At 40.2% G+C, this 17,363-nt stretch overlaps 1 protein-coding gene across 2 annotated transcripts in view; it reads right to left on the bottom strand.

Annotated features, from left to right (window-relative positions):
* LOC115545642 (EGF-like repeat and discoidin I-like domain-containing protein 3) overlaps positions 1-16,644 on the bottom strand; it is an 83,157-nt gene extending 66,513 nt beyond the window's left edge. Inside the window, exon 1 of one of the 2 annotated variants that reach the window (XM_030358997.1) lies at positions 16,131-16,644. In XM_030358997.1, coding sequence (XP_030214857.1) covers positions 16,131-16,194 — 64 coding nt within the window. In that variant the 5' untranslated portion in view covers positions 16,195-16,644. The remainder of the gene's footprint in view (positions 1-16,130) is intronic. The other variant, XM_030358996.1, reaches the window with a different exon arrangement.
* Positions 16,645-17,363: the final 719 nt, after the last annotated feature.

Genomic DNA, 17,363 nt, shown 5'->3' on the forward strand with positions numbered 1-17,363 from the left:
AATACCTTGTTCCAAAAAGGCTTTTAAACTTTCCATAATTTTTACTAGATATGCATTATTTTGTATCAACTTTTATTTGTTATATTTATTTAAACTTAACACAAATGTATTATTGCTAAACAGATACATTTATGCCTATCGGCATAAATGGGACCATTATAGATATTGTTGAGTGATTAGTCTTCAGATCCTGCTGGGTTAATGACACCGCCTACCAATGACCATGGTTCCCATGGAAATAAGGTATGAATATTATGGGCATTAATTATTCGAAATCACTGCATGCTTATTTAGACTTAGCATATGGGAAGGGGCAACAATAGAGTAAGCAGGAAAGAGAGAACTCATGTCAACAAAAGGCACGTAGGCCTCGATTAAATCCATTATCTATCTATAACTGACTTTTTGCAGCATTTCCAAATAAAGCACCAAAAACTCATATGAACGCATCTTTCAATGCCCAGTCTTTCTGTTGTGTCTGTTTTGTTTCCTTGAGAGTTCACTCTAAAATAATGCTATGTATGCTTCACAGACAGAAGACACACTGCATTCCCTAGATGTGTTAATGTCTGTGTGCTTATTTATGTTTGTGTCAGTGAGCATTTATCACAACCACTAAATGGATATGATCTGAAAACCTTACAACACCCGACATATGGTTCCTACTCCGGAAATATGGTTATGACTCTGCTGAGCTAAAGAAGAAAATAATTAACTTTGACAATGTGCTGGAGGGATAAGGACCACATACACATTCTTGAGATGTTGAAACAACATGGGGTTCTTCAAGTTACCTCACAAGAAGTGAACGAAGTGTTGGTTTGGCTAAACAAGGCCAATATTTTTTTTAAGCAGGGAAATGGACCTAATACTCTGAGATGCAATGTTCTACTCACTCTTTACATGACCCATGAAGAACAAGCTTAAATAGTTAGATAAATAACATGTGAAGACACAGATAAACATCTAAAGTAGTGCCTACTGTTTTGCAAACAGATGCATTTTCTCTTTTACTCCATTTATAGATTTTGTTGTTCATGAGGCACACAAAATAAAAACGTTGTACTTATCAAAGTTCAGGTCGAGTAGAGTTCTAGTCATGGGACTTGAACATTTCTCTAAATCCCAACTTCTAAAGGAGCACTTTTCATTTTTTCCAAATCCCAGGAGAGTTATCACTCAAATGCAGGATAACCTACTTGCAGGCCATGCTTATGACCTTTTCGTGGTGCCCCACTATACCGTTTTTAACATTCCTTAATAGGATGATAGTTCTTCTCAGTCCTCATTATGAATATATGAAGTACATTTCTCAATGGCATACTACAAAGTTTAACTCTTACCTCCATAATATTTGTATATTCCTTAGAAGATGTAATCTATGAAATATGTAGGCTTTTAATAGAAAGCCTGGAGTTTGTTAAAAAATAAGCGGTTCTTCAGATACGTTGGTAAAAGATCTCTTTTCAGCAGATCCACGTCCGTCCGGCACGATAAGCCATCATGCCGGGACAAACCGGTTTAATTTGAAGGGCCGGAGGGATGCAATAACATCCATAATCTAAACGGGAACCAAATGGTCTGTCCGGCATATAGGGGCTGATATGACCCCAAGGTGTACAGAATAGATAACATTCACCGGACATGCATGTTAAACGCATAGTTTCGCTGGCGATGAGACAATAGTCATTTGTCATTTTAGGCACATTTATATATATTTTAACAGCATCCTACACACATGTAAATGCTACCATATTACACAAGGGGTTGGACACCAAAAAAAAATACAATTTCACATTCAAGTCAGCAAGATATATAGATAGCAACCATGACCTTAAAGCATTACAGGAGGCCTTGGCTATTCTGGTAACTGCCTTTTAGTCCTAAGAAAGCCATCCATTGATTGACAATCATCTAGTAAGTGAAAGATATAAATATCCTAGTGCTACAATTTAGTTCAACAATAGAAAGTGGAGTACGGAAACGGGGCTTGGGGTAGGGCTCGCAGGTGTTTGCGGGGGCCGGAACTCATTTTCCTGGTAAAGACCTCCGTGGCAGGCTGCCAGGAGAGGATGAGCGCCCAGGGGGAAAGCTGGAGCTACCAGCTGCGGTTGGGGCTTGTTGGTTGGCGCCGGAGATAACTATGCAACATTGCCGGGACACCAGGGACCACATCCTTGGACAGGCAGAATGAGGGGGCAGCGGTGCCTATCGCAGAAGGAAAGGGGGCCGGAGGGTGTGTTTAAAAATTAGTCAAGCGTCAATGTGCCTCAACCTCCCTGGGGAAACCCTATAGATGCAGGAGTAACTGTGATGAAAAGGTCCAGCCTGTAAAACCAGCTCTTTAACCTCTCAGGGGTGTATGGAACCAAACGGCCACTGTTAACCCAACCTTTACGTGTTTAATGAAACCCTAACCCAACTTAATCGCCGTGAACTTTATGTGGGTGTGACAAAGTGTCATTGGGTGATATCTTGCAATATAAATAAGGCACACTATGAGACATAAAAAGTGAGTGATACGTATTTAAACATTGAATCATAAACCAACTCGTAACACTTTTCCTTCACTGTACTACGTGTATGTGTGGGTGATTATTTGGGTATGTGTGTGTGTGTTGGTGCATGCAATGCACTCGTGCACTAGCAGCCATGTATTTACAGAATTCAGGTGAGATTAACATAAATCAGGCTCCCCCGTTTTTTTAGAGGGTATGCAGTCTGTGTCTATGATTGTAGCACAATACAGTAATAGCATGACTGAGAATACAGAAACAACCTCATTACGCCAGGTGTAACGCCACGCTAAAATCTACCATCTGACATCCACTAGCAAGCAAATGCCACAGCTTTGTATTTGTTGAGACTAAACCACCTCGCACATTGTCACTAGCAATGTGTGAGATTAGCGAGGAGGATGTGCGTTTTCATTGCAATGTACATGAGCGTATTTTCCGTCTAATATTCCACCAATTTGCGTTTGACTCATTTTTTATTCCCCATTGAAAGACAAAATCTGTATTTATTTCTTGAATAGTACGAAAATATTGTTATGGGAATATCCAGTATCGTATTGATCGATAGCTGAGAGTAGCAATGCAACCCAAGGAGATTGTATTATTCTTTCTGAAATACAACCTTCTGCTTGTTAAATTTTGGATTGACTTTGATTGGTGATGGTGCTATAAGTGCCAGACAGTGACATTTGGCCAATTGGATTCATCAAAACTTTGTTGAATTATAATGCATTCTGTGACAAACGTATTATCTATGCATTGGAAAAAAAAAAAGCTTTTCGGGGTGGGTAATCATTCACACCTAGCAACTGACGAGTCTCCACAAACATTTGACAGATTATCACCACATGAATGGCATTTATCATTAAGAATGTGGATACTAAATATAATGACTTGTTTGTGTCAGAGTAAACAATAACATTTTCATAGGAAACTTCATTGAAGTCGCACATTGTGCCGGCTTTGGGGAAGTTAATAGTAAGTTAGAAAAGTTAGTTTAAAAATGTCAAATTGAAAGTATTTCCACACTGCATCACAGATGGCATTGTGTCAATCAGTATCCCAAACATTTGTATCATATGCATTTTTTCCATTGTTTGATAGATAAGAAACATTATTCTTTATATTTATATGACTGATTCCCATGATTCCATGATTCCAGTGACTATATCCCAAGAAAAGTATAAAGTTGGTGTCCTTTTGTTTTATTACCGCAAGACCCATGGCATCACCAGTAAGTAAGAAGCAATCTCAGTAATGGATTTCGCCTATCCATTTAGCACTAGTACAGTAACAGTGGACGGTCACCAGCAATGCACCTCCAGTCTCAGGACTTGACATGACCTAAATTATAGAACTATACATGATATGCCTCAACATATCAGACTATTTACTCAATTTGGATTCATGCCACTTATACCTGCTTGTAAGTGACATAAGATCAATGCAAATCTGTCTTTTGAATAATTGATCTTTTGATTTGTTTTTTCCAAATAAATATTCACAAATACGGGAACTATAGTGTAAACATGCCAACACAGAGGACTAGAGACCAGAGAAATAATCTGTTGTCATATTATGACTCCAAGCGTATGCTAGAGTTTCACTGGAAACATCAACCATCCATATATTTGTTCTGCAACAGTCCTGATTAGCATTAATACATTCAGCGTTGCGTGGGTGGTTGGTGTGAAATGACTCACACATTAGCAAAAGCCTTGGACTTCTTAGAATATGAAACATAATTGTGATAATGAGGATACTGTTAATCTGATATTTAGATAGCAAATACTGTATACTGACATTGTAATCATAATAATGAAAATGCTAATAAAACAATAGTTGTTTAGCTGTTCAGTCTGAAAAGAATGCAAGCACTACAAATACAACCCTGAATAAATCACATTATACATTTAAATGTATCAAGATAATCCATTAAATATATTTTTAAGGAGCTAAAAATATATTTAATGGATTACGTATTTAATTGATTTTGTGTTTTTCCTCAGCGAGCAGTTCAGTTCAGGTATTTTTTTTGTGCATGTGTACATAATACAGATAACTAATAAAGAGCATTTGAGGGCACGAGTGAAAAATCTCAAAACTCAACAGTTGGGGTTTATATAAGAATATATATAAGAACCTGAAAACAGACCATCTCACCAACTGTTGTTCATGCTAATACCATACTGTCAAGCAAGGACAGTACACATATGCCAAGCGCAGTGCAGCAAAGAGATTATTTGTTTTTAAAAGTCTGTATTTCATTGAAAGGGACTGGTTTACTTTCCCAAGATCGTATTGATGACAGTCGTTTCTAAACATCCACAGCTGTGTACACCACAACCTCATTGACCTCATAGCTTTAGAATTGCATTCCACTTTGCTGTTCGCTGGTTCTGTCTGAGGATATATGGTCATAACCAAGCCTGAATCTGGGAAGACTTCCAATGGTATGTAGATGTAGAACATTTTCATATATACTTTTCATCAACATACATACTGACCAAATGGGACATTACACATCATTGTAAAACATGCCTTTCGGGGCAAATTGCTTTCTGCAGATTGCCATTACTAAAAAGAGAGAACTTATCTTATTGATCAAGCTTTGATTGTCAATAAAGCTAAAAATATTGTATATCACTGCTCTCCAGATTTGTAAGAACTTTGAATACTGGAGCACTAGGACAGCCAAGCGCCTTAGTGCCCCAACACATGTGCATCCACATGTGAAGGCCACATTGACCTGTTCATATAATTTAGAGCCAAGTCCTTCAGCAAGCAATGGTCGGGCTATGACCATTCTGTGCAACGCTGTCAAGTAATAATCCACCATGGAGAGTCCTGTGGTAGGAGAAGGCAATTTTGGATGTGAGAAATCCCAATGTATTTCCTTGTTTCCTTCTATTGCTAAAATTGTGTTTCTTCCTCAATCACACAATGTCAAAGGATAAAAGAAAAGGCCATGAAAGTGTCCCATATATTTTTTCTTTTCAATAAAGAATTTAGAGGCCAGTTGTTCAATTCCCAACCGGGAAGATAAACCCTTGAATCAGTATTTCAAATGGATTTGTGTAGAAATGTGTGTGCGGGGGGGGGGGGGGGGGGGGGGAGTTGTTGTGTTTGTGGGAAGGGGGTTGTTTGTGTGGAGGGGGCGGGGGCACAGCCACCCCTCCAAATGGGTTGTAATAGCTTGAGGGAATGAGCTCGCTCTGGCCTTAGGGATGAAGCGGTGAGAAGAGAGAGACGATGTTTAGAGAATACAGTGAATGTAAACATCACAGTGAAAAAAAGAAAAACAAAGAAGGCTGTAGCAAGCCAAAACAGACAGGGTCGGTTCTATGAGATACAAGCCTCAAAAAGCAATGCTCAAGAGAGCCGTGAGACTTAACACGGAAAAGTTGTGGGGTTTAAGTAAGGTAAAAATGAATATAAATCTCATGCTTGAACATGAACTTTAAACCATTTAGCCATTTAGTAAACTGTGTTTTGTTAATGAATCTCTTTACTTCAAGAAACACCCTCGGTACGATGTTGATTACAAACATCGCACTCGCATAATTGCCAAGGTCAAAAAGAATCGTACATAACAAGGAAAACAAATTCATTGTCAATGCGATCATAACCAATAACACCTTATGTGGGGTAAAAAAAAACTTTATTGTCGCCTCTAGTGAGACACAAAGCTACCACAACCATGCATCATTGAATAAAGTCTGTGCAACCGTGACTGCAAAACTACTGCAGTGTTTTCCACTGAAGCGAGGCTTGGCATGGAGCAAAAACACATAATCACAGCTATGTGGTTAGGCTTTGGTCACCGCAAGCTAGCCCGGTGGCTTCTCTCATCCTCATTCGCACTCCAGAAAACCTTCATACCTAAATCTAACTTTAATGTTCCTACTGTCCAATAACTGATTTTGGCTCTGGTGTCATCCCCATCTACCATTCCTCTAGATCTAGAAGGTGTGAAGGGTCCCTAATTTCACAGGCCATAAATACAACATACTGTGATTACCAAAAAGAACTACATTTGTGAGAATTTCCGTCTAACCACGTCTAAGTTTTCCCCGATGCAATCGGTCTATTGGGAGTCAAATAGCAGTTTGTGGTATTTGAATAAGAAACGGCAGTCAGTGGAATAAAGAATTCCATTCGAGACAATATTCTGAGAAGGCTAGACTTTGAGAGTAGGAATTCAAACATGGAAACAATTGCAGCGTGGATTAGTAAAAAAAAAGTTAGTAAAGAATTCCTACTCCTGTTAGGCCTGATGCCTTCCTCTTGTTACGAAGAAGCTGGTACCACATTTGCCCTTATTTTTTATTATTTTGCACTCTGGATGGTCCTCCCTTTAGCAAACTCTTAAGCCCTTTAGAGGTGCTCAACAGGCTTTTGTCTAAGGAAAGGATCGATACTCACTTCAACATGGGCCCTGTGCAGTGATAATGGACTGTGTTCAAGTGCTAGCTTGTGCTGGGTTCACAAAGAACCTCAGAAGAAAGGGGCTAGCTTCTCGTAAGGTGAACAATTATGGATGGGAAACATCAACATTTACAGTTTATTGTTGTTCTTTTTTATATTACTATCGTTTCCAACAATGTGTCACAATGTGACTGCGTCAAAATAGTGTACAAAACTAATTGTACAGACTCCCTTCAAAACTCCATGGCAACCAGTATCAGGGAAGCTCATGTAAAGAAAGGCATGATGATGCTTTGAATCCTACAGAAAATAACAGAGGTCCCTAATCATTAAAATAAATCACAATAAATAATAAATCACAGTCACATGTTTAACTATGCAATTTTACTTTCGATCTTTACATGCTCGCTTTATCTCCGATGCAATCCTTTCCTGCTCCCTGTGTATACTCCTCCTCCCCACCCTTCTGTATTTCTCCATCTCGTCTATTTATCTGCCCCACAAACCCTACTGTGGTCTCTCTGCATGCTCATTACGGGTGGCCTAGTTTGCTCAGGAGAGCCTTGGTAGCCTCATTACAAACATACACGCCGCCCATTTTTCTGTACCTCTTTCCATGACTAAATATCTCCCCTACATTTATTCTCGTCTACCCAATGCACAAAGCGGGAAGACTCTTCAAACACAAATCAACACCCCTGTTGGATTCTTTCTCAGTGAGTTTGATGAAGAAGGTGTGGATGCTGGGAAGTGTAACTGCAGATTCACACCTGGGACAAGACTTAAGTGCTAATAAACCATGTTTCCCCAGAATATCTTTCTTCCAATATTAGATGTCACGTAATGATACATGTATTTTACCCAAGATTTGATAATTACAGCAAGCCTACACAACTTTTTTCTCTGATCCTACTGCTATAAATATAAATAGTGTGGATAAAACGTATTCAGAAGTAGATCCAGTACAAGGCAGCAGCAGGGAGAAATTGTTTGAAGGACAAGCACCCCAAGCCCAGATTTCGTGTTTATGCACAAACGGTCAGTGAGACACTTTGGTTATGAGAAAGCTGTTATATTCATCACAGGTGCACAGCAAGCTCATATTTGTTCATTCCAAGGATCACATTGTGTTTTTTGATATTCTTGTCTTCAACACATAGGGTTCCTGCTCTCAATCAATCACTCAGCGAATATCCCCCTCGTTGGAATTCTACCCATGCAGTCGGAGGGCAGACAGGCTGACATGATTAATAAAGGGGAACTGTTAGTATATTGGCAAATGAGGTTTAGATGCACAGCCACACACTGCAAAAACAACTTGGGGAAAAGCTGCCCGGAATCTGCCTGGACTTTTTCGGCTGACATTTTTGGGTTATCTCTCAAAGCTTCAAGCAGGGATGAATTCACACATGCACAGGTTTACACACGGGTACACACACATTTACACATTCACACATGGCTGACAGCTCCTTATGCATATCAAAAGGGAAGTTATCTGGGCAGTGAAATGCTCCATCCCCTTTGGAGCAGATCACAGGAGGACGATGACGTGCAATACCCGGCTAAAAACATTACTTTGTTGTTTTTTCTTTGAAGGGTCAGTGAACACAAAACCGCTTCAACCTAAGTTGGCTTCTTTTCGTGACGTCGTAGTGCCTTTTCCCAAGGCACGAACAAGGGAATAAACGTCATGAAGGTGGATCAATGTGTCGAGCTCCATCTGGGCAGTGGTTGATGTTGATTGCCACGTCTGAGAGAAGGTTAGCTTCTCTGACACTTGTAGTATCATAGTGTGGAGCTACGTCTTAGAAGGGGTTGATGTTATTGTCCACATACAAGGGAGGGTTTAAGGAACAATACACGCTAAATCCCTTTGATACTGTTTTTAAACATCTAACATCAATTTACTATACTTTCCAGGGTTTATTTTTTCATTATGTGATCTATAGTTCTTTATCTTTTTACTATTTACTCCCGTGTGCTATTTTTCAAAATACAATCTTCATTTTCCAGGTTTCCAGCCCAGCAAAAATGTGTGTTCTCTTACTAAATTACTGATGTATCGCCATAGGAACTTTGCAAAAATGTAATATGTAGTGATTCTGAGACAGAATCCCTGAGTTGTTTTTCTACTGGGAAACTAATATCTGATTCCAATGGTTGGTTGCTACAGCCATTTGAAGACATATTCTCCTGTTCAACCCAGCAGAAAGCAATGTCACCGTGTAACGTCTACAAAAATGTTCGGGTTAGGTGGGCATTTTTTTTCCTAATTAAAATCCAACAGAACACTAAAGCACCAATGAGACAAACATCATATTCGTTATAAATATATCATATTATCTATTAATTTACTTTGAACCCTGCAAATTATGCAGTCTGCAATATTTCTGAAGAACTACAACCAGCGTTCGCCCTTTTCATACGGCTTGTATGAGGTAAGATCTTAAGCTACCTGCACCCATTTGATCCCAAAAAAGAAGAATGGGCTTAATGCAAATCTGATGGTTTTCCTGCTGACCATGGAGAGATTTTATCAGAATGAAGTAAAGCTCATAGCCTTAACCCCCTAAAGCCTACTTTGTCTAACACATGCGGATAGAATCCAGTATATTCTGCTGCAAAGGCTTCAGCAGGACCGACATATCCATTCAGACGCAAGTACGCTATATAAGGCATTTTCTAAACATAAACGGTCCGTTAATCAGGGAACTTGACCATTGAGGCTTGAATAAAATCTCAAAGGCACTTGGAAAAGTATTCTTTGTAATTCAGGAGATACAAACATAACAACTGGAGGAAGACATTGCCAGGTGCCGGCAAATGACAATGTTTATTTAACATGGGGAAAAATATTCCTCCATGTGAATGCTGTTCCAATGAACCAAACGATTCATTGCCACCAGACCAGCCAGACCCAAATCTGCTTCACATGATAGAACCACTGAGACAATTGAATCATGAAGCAAGAATTGCTTGTGTAACATTACCAAAAAATTATCTCATCTCTGTAAACAACCTTTCAGCGCATGGCCAACAACCCTGAATCCGGGAACTGCAGGTCCAGAGGAGGGGTAATCATGGTGATTTGGTGGGATTAATGCCACTATGAGGTCTAACCGACTAGCCTAGGCTTGAAAGGAAAGGCCGCAGCCCGCTCTCAGCCAGGGACATTAAGCACACTTAAAACTCAGCTGACACGACAGATGAAACGTCCTAATGACCACTTTCATGTTTGAGCGTGATCCCTTCCATGCTTGTTACTGCCACCACATGCTGACATTTGCATTAAGTCCTCCATTCTTTTTTTCTTATTTTGCAAAGTCCTTGTCAACATTTTGTCATTGCCTTAATTAAGCACTTAAAGGATCAGTGTTTGAGTCTGACTTCACCCTCCCATAATTGTCAGAGCTTCAAAACTATCATGATCCATGTGTCTATGGATACTGTGTGTACTATCAGTTGTTCCTAATTTAAGACAGACAGGACAGTAAGCGTGCATGATAGTAAAGCACTTTTTGACAATAGAATAAAGCTGAGTTCAAAGTTCATTCTTGTTTTTATGTAATAAATGTCTACTTTGTTGTTGTATTGTCAAAAAACATCACTCAATCCAAATTAGGTTAATTATCAGGGAGCAGGACAATACATCTATTACCATCCAATACGCTTGGCATTTGAGCTCAGCATAGTTGATGTGCATAGCGTTGGATGACCCATCTCCTATGATTTAAGATTATATCATTCACAACATTGGAAAGGTCATCAGTAGATTGTATGTATCTATTATTAAAAAGATACCCTTGCAATGTCCATAACCTTCAGAGCATGATGAATGTAATAGCGTTTTAAATAGATTGCCACACTCTGCCTGCATTTAAGCAGACCAGTTTATCATCACAGGTACTCTCTATATATTCTTGGTCCTATTTATTACTGAAGTGGTGCAATTATTTGTTTGATATCCAGCTGAAATGATTTCAATAAAGAATGAAACAGACCATCTAAGTATATTTTTGCCATAAATGTAGGCTTACCATCTGACTTGTAAAAGTATGGAACAGACCATGGAAATAACCTTCATTGTATGCAGCAAGGCTTCACACTTCTCACAAAGCATTGCTATGCTTGAAGCTTATGTTTTGTACTACATACTGTAAGATTCAGTTTTTGCCATGGTAAATATTCCTCTAAAAATTTCATGCCGACTGGATGAAGATTACCCTTCTCAGTGTCATTATGTTAATGTGCTGGGTGTCAATCATCACAGTAAGAGCTGAAACATTCATCCGGCAATCACTTCAATCCATACACACACTCAGGAATCAAAGCAAACAATGCAATTCAACAGTGGATGAGACTTAAATGCATTAATTTAGTAACAATTAATTAGTTAATTTGGTTACAATAAGCTCTCCAATTGGTTCGCAGATGGCAGACCATTTACTTTAAAGTCTATAATGAACAATTATTGCAATAATAGCAAAAACAAAACAACATAACACTGGAGTTCACACTATTGAACACACAGACACACACAGACACACACAGAGACGCACCCACATGCACATGAGTACATGTTCAGATAAAGGATGCATTCAGGTTCCATGTGTGCAGCTCTCTCTCATGGAATGCCCAATGGGGCAGACTGGATCCAAGACAATGGGACAGCAGGAACAGAGGTACAGGAGCCAGAAGAAGAAGGAAGGCATTGTCTGAACCATAAAACAATGGAGCCTCTTGTACACAAGGCCAGATAGCTGCTAACAACGTGTCTACCTTTAGTCAGAATTTCAGAAAGAGAAAGAAATGGGATAGACTAGTTAAAACATTGAAGAGCAAACAACAACTCCAAGGCATTCGATAACAGTAGTGTTTCTGTGGTCATAAGATTCTTCCTATTTTTAGTACCATAAGAATGATTGCTTTGTAGCCATTTGATATGCCATAATACAACATAATGCTCTGGACATTGTTTCACAGCATTGTAAACTCTGGTTTCCTTTGCCATTTATAATCAGCAAAATAACAAAAACTGTGAGTGAGAGACAACCACCTTTCAGCATTAAGGTCATGCCCCGTCAAAGTTGATCAAGTTTGCATTTTTTGTAAGAGACAAAGAATCCATTGGGACTAGCGATACTACATACAGTTTGTGTGCTTAATTGAAACAGTCACTTCTCCTTTACAGGCAATGCAAGCCTAGCTAACAAATGAAATACAACGATATGTTGCATTGAATGAAGTCTAGTGCCGCCCTGCATTGGATTCAGAGTCGTGCATTCCGAGGCAAAATGCTAATTATGACAGGAATCTGGGCTACAGGGTTCCGTAAGGCGATGGCCATTCAACAGAGGTGTCGGTCCATCCTTCCTAGCTTAAATGTGATACTAACTGATCATCTTGTCATTGTGGACTACCAAGCCGCAAATGCCTCAACACAGTTACATATTTACTGGACAAGAAGACAGCAATGCATAGATGAAAGGAGCCAGACTTTGTTGCCATAAATAGTGCTTATCAAAAGGAAATCTCATCATAACAGTCCTGTCCAAATGTCTGTGTTTGCTGTTTATTTGATAGTCCTTTATTCTGCTCTAGAGGCCTGAGATGATGAGGCAGAAGTTGACTGCTTTATCATCAGAGAGAATGTGAGCCAGGCTTCAAGAGGACAGCCTGGAAGCCGTGGTGCTTGTGTGTGTGTGTGGCCCGTTAAGAGAAAGCCTAGCGGTCTTCCAGCCCTCTGCTCTTGAACCACACTTGTTGTAGAAGAGACTGAGGTTTGTCTGACTCCGGAGGCAAGTATGTTTCCGAATGGAGGAAGACAGTAGGGGAAGCCTTGACCCACTTACACGCCTGCTTTCTTCTACATGTTGACCGCACACTTTGGAAAGAAATTGTCAGTGGACAACTTATTTTGCATTTTTCTGGCCCGCTTCAAAGAGAACTGACAAGGCAGAGAGGGGTAAACGCGAGCAACGTGTGGCTGCTGACCCATGGATCAGACCGAGTGTCTCCAAGTCATTAACCTGCTCTGCCCACAGCCTGGCAGTGCAACTTGATAATAACATGCCGTTGACCTGCTAATGATACCCTTCTAGTTTTTACCAATAACTAACAAATAGTCTCCAACACACATCTGCTTCGTAAAACACATACGTCCTGCCAAGAAAAAAGCAATTCTCCATTTTCCTTAATGTAACCATTAAACTGTAAAGGGGTATTATAGATATTCGTCGAATAGCCTATTAAAGTCACAATAGCCTTGCCATTAGGCTAACGTAGTAAAAGTATTATTCCTTGGTCTTGGTTTGTGGTCAACTATCGTCCGAGGGAACAGTAAAACGGACACAAGATAGAAAGTATATTTACGAGTTAACAGTTGTTAAATGAAGTTACTCGTTACTGTTCAGTCACCATGCAGCCCTCAGTTCTCTATCTCTGTAACCCAGAGCCGTGTAAAATAATACCAGAGGTTCAGAGATTTAGACTTTAAACCCAAGCTGCACCAGTTAACCTTTTACTGGTAATTGGATGGCATAGAGGTAGCTTTAATGCAGCATTAGTTCAATACCAGTTTGGGCACTTGCCTACTCACATTGTCTTTCAGCATCAGTATTTCAGTATCTAGCCTATTACCTGCATCAAAGTTAACTTCTCTGCCTTCTGATCTCCTCAGACCAATGAAGCTGGATTTTCGGATAAGGGTCTATTGCAGGCCTTTTCAATTGGGCCTGTGGATCTTTTCTATCCCGCACACTTAAGTTGTGTATTAGAATATAATCATTTGTAATACATTTTCCCAGAAAATCTAATTCTGAGGTTAGAATCAGAGCCTGTTCAATGTCCTCCGATATGGAACCATTTTGTCAGCCCCTAACCCGCACGTGACCCATACGAGCAACATCTGCCTGCTCTGGCAAAAAGTTTCCCAAATGTTTACAAAGAATGCAATCGGATAAGTCACTGCATCACAAATCACTCAAAATTCAATGGAATATATTGTCAATCCGATGGGTTCAAAGTTGAGTCTCTCGGACCATTATCAACAGAGAGCAGCTATAGGGCTGGGCAGTACACGTGTCATCACCCGTCTTCATCGGGATAAATCAGTAGGCCTAATGGCCGAATTCTAGAAAATTTGGCCATTTCATTTTCTTCCAAAGTTAAGTTGATGTATGGATATTGCGTCTGTAAACAGCAGTGGTCACCAACCCGTCATTCACAGTGACCTGGTCGATCTTGCTGTTATTTTAAGAGGATCACAAGCATGAGGAATAAACACTTTGTGTCCCAGTTTTCACGACATTTCCTTGTGCCACTTCAAATTAATGCTACCTTGTGGTCAGTTCACAAGTTATAACTCCTCACACAAAGAATCAAGTTACGTCAATACATTTTAGATTTGTTGTATACTGTTCCAGTGACAGTTATTTTGTCAAATAAATGCTTGAAAAATGTGAATTGCCTGCATTTATATAGTGTTTTTTAGACCAGTGGCCCTTCAAAATGCTTAACAATTATTGCCTCACATTCACACACACATTCATATACCAACAGCATTGTCACCAGTGCAAGGCGGCAGCCAGGGTTAAGTGTCTTGCTCAAGGACACCTCGACACTCAAACCGGCAACCTTCCAGTTGCCAGACAACCCACCTTACCTCCTGAGCCACTGCCAGCAGTAATAATATTCTCCTAGGTCTATGTTCCATAAGGATACTTATTTTATATCAAAATGTTAACTACAATTACATAGTAGCTATAATGGCCCTGTACTGTTCGGAACGAAAGAGTAGAGCCTCCCTCCTTGTTGCATAAATTATTATATTATAACCCTTCAAAGATTATGAATCAGTAATAATATAATAATAATAATAATAATAATAATAATAATAATAATAATAATAATAATAATAATAATAATAATAATATTAATAACACAACAACGATCAGACGAGACGAAGCTCTTCAGAATCTTAATCATGGTGGGTAAGTTAAAACAAGCGTAGGGGAGGTCGCTGGCTGTCGATGAGACAACAGACCCAAGCGATGGAGCAGAGTTGTGCATGCATGAACGATCCTTTGATGTTTGAGTGTTTTCTCGAGAGCATATGCTTGGACTTCTGTTGAATGTAAATAACCCGATCACTTGTTGCCTGCTGCATTTACATTTCTGGCAATGCCTGTTTAATGTTAATAATCTGATCAGCTGTTGCTATCGATTTTTCTGGCCATTTATTTTTTGAAGAAAAAAAACAAAGGTAGCCTATGCGTCGAAAGGGACTGCCCTGTTTTGTATGTTAAATCTAACGTGTCCGATTGTGTGTGTGGGGGTGGAGAGCCACTGTCCCCGTGGCGGGAATCTTCCCGCTCTGGGGACACACCGTCGGAGGGGAAGCCACAGAATGAACACCTTACACACACACACACACCCCTCCTCCAGTGCGCCTTGACGCAATCACCGCTGATTCGCCCATCGAATTGATGTGTAGAAATCGAAAATGTTTCCTAGATCTTTTGGCAAATAGTGAAATAGGCTGAGCTATCATCCATCTGCTATTGTTAAAAAAAAAAAAAAAAAAGAACATGCAATGGGTGACCAACTTATCTATCATAAGTAGGCTACTAAAAATCTCCACGTTGTTACGATAGACAGCTTTTGCCTACAGCATAATGTCACATCCATCTTCCACATCCATTCACCAACTCCGATTCTTTGGGAAGACGCCGAGGTCTCCCCGTTCACGGGAAGATTGGAAAAATGCGGTCCATTGCCAAGTTATGGATATCAACTATAGGCCTATTATATAGTTTCAGGAAAACCTCAGAGAGATATAAAAAAAAAGTAAAGGGTCTTTATCAATCTTGATTCGGAAATCACGTCAAATTACAGCCTAGGTGAATACATTATTCATCTCAACCCCACACCGGCTGCTGATGCTCCACATACCAGCAGCCAGTAAATGATGAACCATTTCAAACACACGCACATTCTCACGATTAATAATTCCCACAGTCGCCCTCCGAATCAGTCATTTTCAGCATGCCAGATGGAAAAACACATTCTTTAATGGCATCGATCAAACACAATTAAGCCGACGGTGTAATCCCATAATAGAAACCACGGGCGCCACTGACATTGTCCATGGCTACAACATGCAAAGCAAATCACTTTTCCGCTCACCTTTCACCAAGTGCGGGACAGCGGCGCTCACACAGAGGACGATGGAAAGGAGAAGCGGTCCCATCCTCGCTCAAAAGAAGGGCTCTCTTCAAACCCCACCGATGTATCACGGAGCAATCTACTTAAGTTACGATTGTTCCCTTTTGGATGTGGGACCCGTCCAGATTCTCCGTAGATCCCCCAGTGGGGCGCGTTAAGTCCCTTTTTTTTGTGGTCTCCGTCTGAGAGAAAGTCGGTCCGGTTGACCAGCCCCTGGATGTTTCACCCAGAGAGGAGAAACAAGTGACACTGACAGCGAAGTGCCCTCCTGCTGTGTCCCCCCTCTCGCTTACCGCAGCGGTGCGATGGAGAACGGGAGCGATCGCTGCTGCTGCTGCTGCTGCTGCTTCCTCGGCCGCACGGAAGGACTCATCCAGTGTTGGTGAGGGTATCAGACTCAAGGAAGAAGGAGTGCGCGAAAGCGAGAAAAGTGCGATTCACTGTGGGTCCTATTAAACCGACTGGGGCGCTGTCTCACTGATAAATACAACGCCTTGCTCCTCCCCGCACGTGCACTACTGCCGGATGAAAATAATTGCTCAATGTTGGATTTGGGTTTAAAGCGTCAAATAGGCCACTTGGAGCCCTGGCCTCGGCTGGACCCTAGTTTGAAACCCCCAAATGTTTATTTCTCACATTCTCACAGTTGATTAGGACTTGTGAATGAGCGACAACTGGGGGAAAAAAACCATAAAACCCATAAATGTTTATTGCATATGATACTACCATCCACTGATAGGAATAGTTTTTTGTAAAGTGTCTTCTAATCGAGATCACACCTCACAAAAAAACTGTGTTCTACAAAATAGGTAGGCAGCAGCGTTAAGAAGCTTTTCTTTTGGATGTAGGCTTTCATTGCAATCTTATTGGATATGTAGTAGGGCTCAGAAATGTAAGATAAACTAACAAGCTTGATAATAGTCGAGCGCAGCATTTACAATGTTTTATTTTCCATTAATGGTACCCAAAATATGTCTACTGTAATTATCAAATTCACATTTTTTGCAATTCCAAACCACTTTCGTCGTACATTAGAAAAACGACTATTGCTATAATAGTCCTGTCTGCTAAACCCTTCATGAATTAATGACATTCCTGTGACTAGCTTCAGGTATTCTCTCTCTCTCTCCTCTCTCTCTCTTTTTTTTGTCAGATGCTTAAGAATTATTTGAAAGACTTCTGTGAATGTTGCTG

The sequence above is a fragment of the Gadus morhua genome, chromosome 6 (genome assembly GCF_902167405.1).
Source record: "Gadus morhua chromosome 6, gadMor3.0, whole genome shotgun sequence".
Classification (NCBI taxonomy): Eukaryota; Metazoa; Chordata; class Actinopteri; order Gadiformes; family Gadidae; genus Gadus; species Gadus morhua.